Source organism: Vidua macroura, chromosome 1, assembly GCF_024509145.1.
Source record: "Vidua macroura isolate BioBank_ID:100142 chromosome 1, ASM2450914v1, whole genome shotgun sequence".
In the NCBI taxonomy this organism is placed as follows: Eukaryota; Metazoa; Chordata; class Aves; order Passeriformes; family Viduidae; genus Vidua; species Vidua macroura.
Window position 1 is genome coordinate 59,147,846 of NC_071571.1, and position 8,967 is coordinate 59,156,812.

Here is an 8,967-nt window from a genome sequence, read left to right on the forward strand (position 1 = left end):
TAAAGTTAACTTTCCCTTGTACTCAGTTCTTCTTGCATAACTTTTTATTTTGGTGAAAGACTCAGAGGCTTTATTTTCTCTCTTGTTAGAATCATGTTTTATCTTGCAACACATAGGTTTATGTAGCTAAAGCTTGAATTAATATGTGTAATGTGGCATTATGCAGGGAGACTGGTTTTAGTGTTTCTTCTGCCATAATCTCAAATCCTCTTCTCAAATCTTCTTTATGCTTGAGTCTGCGTTTGGTTGGTTGTTTGTTATGATTCCTAAGTTTCTCTGACTAAATATGTGGCTTGTTTTCTTTGTTTCTAGATGTAGAACTTTACTTTTATTAAAAGTATTTTGCATGCTAATCTATCAAGCATTTAATGTAGCTCTGCCTGTATTCAGTACTATGTCTTTCATACTGATTACTGTTACTTAGGCTTATACATTTTGCTTCTGCTTTGTAATTTCTTTTTCATTTTACTTTTGGAGATGCCCACTTCAGCTTAACTGGATAAATGCGTAATAAAAAGGATTTTGATACTGAAAAGTTTTAGCATTAATATGATTCAGCTCTGTCTATCATATATGACTTCGCTTGCCTCATAAATATCTCTTGCCCTACACTCACCAGTATGTACTCTATCTAGCATAGCAGAGTCTTCATGGTTGATGTACGTAAGCAGAAAAGACAGAGGACATGTATATCCAGCTTTGTCTTCATAGGGACAAGTATTGTGATGTTTTTCAGAGCATGGAACCATCACCACTATTTTAAAACAAGCATACTAGTCATCATAAATAGGTGCAGAATCTATAGAGTTCTTCAAATTATTGTATCTATGCTGGAAGTGTTGTAAGAGCTGGGAGGTTTATTACTGTTAATTGCAAAGTAAAGATAATATTCTGTCAGCATGTGATTACCCTGAAGACTTACAGAAATGGTTGACCACAGTTTCTGGTCCAGTTACTATTTGTAATTTAGCAATTTCATAATCTAAGCGACAGATACTAGCCCTCTATTTTCAGGAGAGTTGCAATGTACCCCCGGTGACTTGTTCTATTACATGTGGTGGTTTTTACATTAATTTTGGTGGCTGACCTTTTGTAAATCTACACTGATTGTTCCCAGGGATTTTTCTCCTTCATGTAGCTAAAAACAGATTTGAATTTTAGTTGATCAGACGATAGGTCTTGAATTCTTTCTGTTTGTTTGTTTGTTTGTATAGTTATATAGTTACAGTTGCAGCAATTACCTTTCTCTAGTCATTGGGTTCCTACCCCATTCTTACAATCTTTCAGAGGTGATGGAGAAGTGGGATATCATCCTGGTCTCTCAGTGACCTTAAATGCACTGCCTGCAGTCCTAGGAACTTATGGATGTTGGGATTTCTCTAGAAGTCCCTGACTCAAACTTATTCAACGACAGGTAGTTTGTTTTCCCCTTGAATCCTTTCTGTTGACCCAGAGACCTAGAAGACTTCATTGGTGATCATGAAGGCAAAAGCTGAAGCAGTGTCTTGAATCTGTGAAAGCAGACTGAAGCACTGAGTGACTCATCCTTATATGCATTTGTTGATACAAATTGATCCAACCCGTTAAGGACATGGGCTCATAGGACCTTGCTTTTTTGTTTGTTCTTTTACTATTGATATAATACTCAATGCTGAATGAAGCATTATCAGTCTTTGTTAACGGATAAAAAATAGAACTTCGGGGTTTTGTTTAATAATGAATCTACTGATTACATTGCATGAGGAACTTGCAGATAAATAGCTTCTTTGGTAGAGGAAAGTGATTGATAAATTTGACATCTTTGTAGCTATCTGCAATATTTGCATTATGAAGCCAATCTGCAAAATAAAATTGGATCTGATGTGAATTTCGCAGATCATTTTAAAAAATACAAATTCTGATAAAAATAATTATGTGTTGTTTTTTGGGATCTAAATAGAATGACTGTAATCAGGATTTGTATTTCAAACTTAAAAGATATCCCTATGTGGGCGTGTGTAAACTTTGAGGTGATGGAAACAACAGAGAACATACAATTTAATTTTGGGGGATTAAAGATGAGCTTTCTGTCAATACAGAGGTCTTAGCAATTTGTGGTATTGATTTTGTCATAGCAGCAAAATTTTAGAGATAGAAACACTTTTTTTCATTGTTTTCTTCCCCCTGAAGGAAAACTTCACCTTTTTTTCTTTTTTCTTCTTCTTTCTTAACCTTTTCTGTTGAATTCAGGGCAAGCATACAAAGAAGAGTCATTGTTACCCACCAATGAACAGAGATCACCGCAGAATCATCCATGAATTAGCTCAGGTTTATGGCATTGAAAGTGTGAGCTATGACAACGAACCAAAGCGCAATGTTGTTATCACTGCAGTGAAGTATGTAATTCATTGTTGCTTTCAAATCTTTACAATATAGTTTAAATAATTGGATGGGTTTTTATCACTTACCAGAGGAGTTTATTTACAGTGCAATTTGCAAAATGCAGTAATTTCCAGTAGAATAATTTTTAAAGCAGTTTTTGAATTGGTAGTTTCATGGGCTCATTTACTCAAGAAAAATCTTCAAAGAAGAAAACACCATTAGAAATAAAAAAGCTAAGAAAATATTTTGCAAGATTGTTTTCCATTCATTTTAGCAGTAACTTTTTGTCATCAGCTAGATTTAATAGAGGTATCAAAAATAATGTATATAATAAAATTTTATGAAAACTAATTGCTGGGTTGAGAAATCATACTTAAATTTACACCACCTTTGAAAAAATCTGGTTATTGTAACATATTTCTCCATCTATATGAACCTATCACAGAGTATACTCCCTCTTTAGTTAATGGACAAAGAGGGAACTGGAATTACTGCAAATGGAAGAGATTTTGTAGCAAAAATGAAATGTTTTGGAGAACACTCACAGAAGGCAGTTCATAGTAGAAAAGAAAATGAAGGGAATATAGCTAGGAAAAAACCAAGCTGATTGCTTTACAGACATAGAATGGGAAGGCCTCTTGTATCAGGGCTTCACTGATTGTGCTTCTTACTCAGCAGCATATTTAGTTTAGTACTGTCAAATTGTGATTATTTGACAACCAGCTGTTTTTAACTGTAAATATTGACTGCAGTTGTAAGAAGTATCTCATCTTCCATGCTGTTAGGGTGCTATGAGCTATTCCTGAACTTGTTCATCGGTTGGTAGCTTAGCTACAATCTTGATTTCTTCCAAGAGAGATGTAACATTACTTTGATCTTACAGTGTAAGGTACTTTTGTTTCAAGTAAAGGAAGATGAGCAAAGAGTTCATATTTGAAAAAGCTTATTAAAAAAAGAAAAATAGAGGGGCAGATGAGAAATTAGTGAAGATGATAAAAGGAGCAGGGCAGATGATTATGCTTTAAAAGCAAAGGGATATTCTGCAATTTGAGAATGGGAGGCCTTCCTCTATATGGTTTTAAGACAGATTGCACACTTGCTCCTTCTCTTGGGTTTCTCAGGGAGTAGCATACTGTGCAGAATGCAAATGCTTCTATTTCATTACTGCCACTATTAAAAGACACTTGAGTGGTCTACTGAGACTATTCTTCAGCTGCATAGCAGTATTTCTTAATTTAATGGATTATTCCAAAGCTTCTTCTGATTTTCTTTTTATTTGCCACTTCTTAAAGATATAAAGAACATTGTAGCCTCACATGAGTAATAGCTCATGTTCTAGGATGATATTTTTTGAATATTTCACAAATATTCAACTCCCAGAGCTAGTAATCACCAGAAAGTCAAAATGGTTTTGTTTCATTCTGTCTCAGCAATGCCTTTGTATTTCTATCAAGGGCTCTTTTATGTATAAATCAATGAAAATCATTCAGGCAAAAAGACAATTCCTTCTCTTCCAACTCCACCATTGTGTCATTCAAATATTAACATCCCTATACAAGTCCGTTAGAAGGGTGAGAAAGTCTCTGTGGTGCTAAGAAAGCTTCCTCCAACAGGCTTCTTCTTGTTCGGAGATCTAGGGGCAAACTTTGCCCTTAGCCTCTGGCTCCATCACTGTCGGTAAAAGTTGGTCATATTAGCTGCATTAGAATCACTCATGTACAGCATTGCCCATATAACCACAGAGATCATTCCCAGTATTGACTGTTAAGCTTAATCTGAGTTACAGTTCGGGGTGTCATTTGAAGTGTAAGAGTCATAGTGGATCCTTGCAAGTGCCTTTCTCTCTACCTACCTGTTGGTCATCTCTGCAGTCACCATCTTTTGAACAGTTGCAATACCAGATCCTTTCTGAACAAGGTTCAGAGGTAATATCCAGCCTGTTGGGATGAGAAGGGTAAAGCTTTCCCTTTGACGTACACACTTGTGTTTCACTGTACCTCTCAGTGGTTTTTTAAAATTTTTAATCAGATGAGAAAAATTTCCTCCTCCTCCAAATAATTCTGGATTCCAGAACCTGTTAAAGGGGTGCCTGATTGGTTTTATGTAATGGCCAGTGTTTAACCAGCTTGTATGGACTCGAGACATCCTAGAAGTTGTTTTGAGGGCAGTCATCCCTGTAAGACCCATTCTTTTTCTGTTACTTCAAGGAAGAACATTAGGCTCAGTTTTTCCTCATGAACAAGGGGACTTTTCAAGAAGGTGACAAGGTCCCACATGGTTCTCACTGAGAAAGCCACATGCTGTCATAGTTTGGTTGACATGTCCTGTGGGTTTTTTTCACCCAGGATTTTATTTCCTTTCAGTAAGGTCAGTCTGAAAATGGTTTGGAAATGGTTACCTAGATGTAGGCTGTACAAAATCAGCAGGATCAAAGACCTAAAGAAATTAAATCCCCTGTGACCACATGGAATATCCTTATTAGTTCATGACAGTTGCATTACAGAAAGAAAACACTGCACATCCCAGTACATTTAAGTACAAATACTGCTGTAAGGTCACAAGTCAAGTTAGTTTTAACACCGGTCCAGCTTCAGAAGAAAGCTTCATCTTTTTCTTACTGTTTTTTTCCTTAAGTGTTGACATTGTTTGCCCTGAGAATAGTATATGTTGATTCTGGAAAGCTTATGACATAGAATATATGAAGTTTAAACAATCAGGAGATTGTTAAAGAGCCATTTACTTCATTATTCCACCTCAACTGTTACCAGTTTTTGGAGACATTTTTCACAAAAATCTGCTCTGTCTGAAAGATGGTGGTGCATTTTTTCAAGAATACATGGAATAAATCTGGACAGATTGGTGGACAATGAATTTTGTAGTAGTTTGTACCAAAACAGTTCAATGCTGATCCATCCTGTAGTTACAAAAATTGAGCTTGAAGTCTTGAAGAAGACAAATTGAGTCATGATTTCCATGTTTCAGTTTTATACAGTAGGCCATCCTGTCAGCACTAGCACTGCCTTAAAATCAGCAGATAGTTTATGTTCATGCTTTTCACTGTACTGCCATTTGTGTCATCTCAACTTTGTTGCTTGAGGCAGGCACTTGGCTTTTCTTTTCCTTACTTTGAGAATAAGTTAATGAAATGAAGAACAACATCTTTCCTATCAAAATGTCCAAAATACTTGCAGAGCATTTTGTTTTCATATCAACAGTTCTTTCACAACTAATGATAGATAACCATGGGTTAGGTAGGGTCTGCTTTCTTTCTTATTTCTGGTAGTTAATTAATCAAAGAGTTTTTCCCATTGTACATCTGTTTAGTTGAATTCAGTTGTTTGGGGTTTTTTGACATGGGCTAAATGTGAGTGACTGTTTCATCTCTCTTTTTTTTTCTCTTTAACCAATCAATGTGCCACCAGTGTATAAGAAAATGGTGTTAATTTTGCTGGAGTGTAAGTTAATAGATTTTTGTCTCTAGATCCCCTGTGGGTTTTTGGTGTGTTTTTTTTGTTGTTGTTGTTGGTTTGGTTTTTTTTTTTTTTTTTTAAGAGATGCTAAATTTTGTCAAAGCTAAAGCATGTTTAGGCCTTGATGTGACCAAAGCAAATTTGGTTCCAGGGTCATCTCTGATTGTTCACAAGGCTTTGATCCCTCCTGATTTTTAAAGGTTTGCTATATTAGCTCTCTACATCCTGGGAACATTTAACTTTAGAGCAGAACTGCTGATTTACTTTCTTGAAATAAAGGAACATTCTCTTTTTTCAGTAAGATTTTTTTTTAGCTAATTAGTAGAAATTACTGCCACATATATTCTTCCAAGTGTTCTGTTCCCAGCATTTCAGAGCTGTCACTTATTTTCTTTTTTACTATACAAGTGAGATATAGTCTGATATTCTAGAGTAAGGACAGACAACTTTAATTGTTGAAGGCCTTTCTAGCCTTTCTTCTTTTTTTGCTTAATTACCTCCAGGCAATCTTCTTTCCATGTTTTTGCATATCACAGTTGATAAAAATGAAAGACAACAGAATACCTTCATATCTACCACTGTTGTCTTTTTCCACTTAGAACTCTTGAGTTTTAACTGAAATAGCAGTGTGAGCATTTAGCTTTATATGGCAGGCTTAGAGCTAAGGGAGAAAAGGACTTTTTAACCATTTTAGACAGGAGAGGAAAATCAGCTGTTCTCAACTGATAGGATTCTTAAATACTTGTTGTTAGAGTGTACATGTAAACTTAATATAACCTTGAAAAAATTATGGCCAGTGACAAGCAACTTTTTTTCCAAATAATGAAAACGTTAACTATTGGGGAAATGGGAATGCTTTTTTAATTGGTCACTTATGTTTTTAAGATCTTGTAGTTCACTGGAATAGACTGTCAGTACTCAACTTAAAACAATACTGAAAGGGGCTCAGGAATCACCACTTAGTATTTTAGTGGACTTAACCTTGAAAATGTTGTGGAGTTTTTCATCTGTGTTGCCACAATATCACAAAAATTTGCCCTTAAATACAGACTGATAGAAACAAGATATTATTAAGTAAAAAATGTGAAGATAATGGAAATAAGACAAATATATAATTTTTCTAAGTTCTGAAATAGAATTGGCATTCATCTGTGTACTGATGAACACAGATGAGATTTCACCTGCTCAGGGAAATGGGGGAAAAGTATGAATTATCAAGTACATGACAAAGCATGGAACTCAACATGTGCACATTTCTGGAATTATAACAATATGCAACCCATTGCTTTGCAGCATTGTTGCTATTCAGGATATAATTTTGAAAGATACAAGATGCGTGTGTTGGTATTCATTGAGTAGGAATATAATGTAATTACCAAACACAGAGAATCTCGTTATTTGGAAGACTATATGTAAAAATGCATGAATAAAGTAAATAAGGAGGACACATCCTTATTTAGTACTTGACATAGAATTATGTAGGTTGGGAAAAGACCCTTAAGATCATTGTGTCCAGTGGTACTACCAAGTCTACCTACCATTAAACCAAGTCCCTAAACATACCTACGCATCTTTTAAATACCTCCAGGGATGGTGACTCAACCACTTCCCTGGGCAGCCTGTTCCAGTGCTTGGCAACTCTCTGAGTGAAGAACGTTTTTCTAATACCCTATAAAAACCTTTCTGGAATGCAGTTTAATTTAGTGTACAAGAAGTAGTTTGGTCTGAAAATGTCAGTAGCATGGGTTTAGAAGAAAATGCAGGAAGGGTAAAAAATTGACCTTGATGAGGTTTAAGAATTTTAATTTATTCAGCTTATCTGCCCCCAGATAAGATGAAGAAGAAACTGTGAAAAGGAAAGATGCTAATAGTGGAAGCTCTTTCAGTCTTGCAGTTATATCATCTAAGTGAAATAAGACAAACTCACTCTTGAAAAGTGGCTCATGAATTTAGAGGAAATTTTAAGATATCTCCACAACCTATTAGAGATACAGTGTGTTTGGTAATTATTTGGATTTTTTTTTTTTTTTTTTTTTTTTTAGTTAGATGCCTTTTGGAATGATCTTTCTAGGACTTATTTTTCCCTGGGTGTTGGGGGTTGTTTGTTTCCAGATTTTTTTTTTTAATATATATATCGTTCCTCTTTCTCCAGCCATTGCAACCTTTGGGCAGAGATTGCCAACTGAAGTTGAGTGTGATTCACAGCCTAAAATATATAAGTATACATGCTAAAGTACATTGTCCTTGTATACTGGAGAACATACTGCCCTGTAACCATAGCCATGGGGTGACCCTTACACTGCAGATGGGACAGGCACAAGTGTGATGCTTCATTGTGTGGTGGCAATCACATAATAGATTGTAATTAGCGTGGAGGACAGAAGAAGCTGATTTTTTAATTTCCCCACTCTAATGCATAGTGTTTTTCTTCTGATCTGATTCACCTGGAACTGCTTACAAGGAAGAGGCAGTGTTGTTTGAGGGAGTGCCTCTTAGCAGAGTGCTGTGATCAATGAGTTTAACATGATTTACTGCCAGCATTTGAGAAGGTGCTTCCAAAATTTTAGATAAATTCAGTGAACTGTGTTCTTGTGGTGCTGAGTTAAGCTATTAAGTTGTTCCTTCTGATTTATATCTTTGAAAGAACAGATATGTTGCCCTAGAGAATAAGTATCCCAGTTTTGCTATTTTAACAGTTGATCATTTAGTGCACTTCATAGTAGAAGGGAGTTGGACCTCACATGCAGAAAAGAAGTCTGGGTACCAATGCTTAAATCTAGTAAGCTGCTTCTGCATCTTTTATAGATAGCAATGAAGAGACATTTAGAATACTGGATAGATTTTTGGTAATGAAAATGTACTTTTTGCATTGTTGGTCTCCATGGCTGGAAAATTAAATATTTGAATAGATGATTTAAGAACACAAATGTGAACTCTGACACCAAAACTGCTACTTACAAATATTACTCATTCCAAACTTCTTAATGAGTTTGATTTCCTATTGAACTAAATAATCTTTCTTTTATTTCTTTAGAGGGAAATCCGCTTGTCCAAGCAATACCTTAACTTCTGTGCTAGATAAAGAAATGGAGAGCAGTCCTGCACCTCCTCTTCTTCATTACAAACAAACAGATAA

At 35.5% G+C, this 8,967-nt stretch overlaps 1 protein-coding gene across 4 annotated transcripts in view; it reads left to right on the top strand.

The window, feature by feature from the left end:
• The window catches only part of NFX1 (nuclear transcription factor, X-box binding 1), a 97,817-nt gene that overhangs the window by 83,491 nt on the left and 5,359 nt on the right, over nt 1–8,967 (top strand). For 2 of the 4 annotated variants that reach the window (XM_053994411.1, XM_053994627.1), the window contains 2 exons: nt 2,230–2,375; nt 8,866–8,967. In XM_053994411.1, the coding sequence (XP_053850386.1) occupies nt 2,230–2,375; nt 8,866–8,967 (248 nt within the window). Of the gene's footprint in view, nt 1–1,287; nt 1,311–2,229; nt 2,376–8,865 lie in introns of those variants that run through there. The other 2 variants (XR_008439989.1, XM_053994539.1) reach the window with 2 other exon arrangements.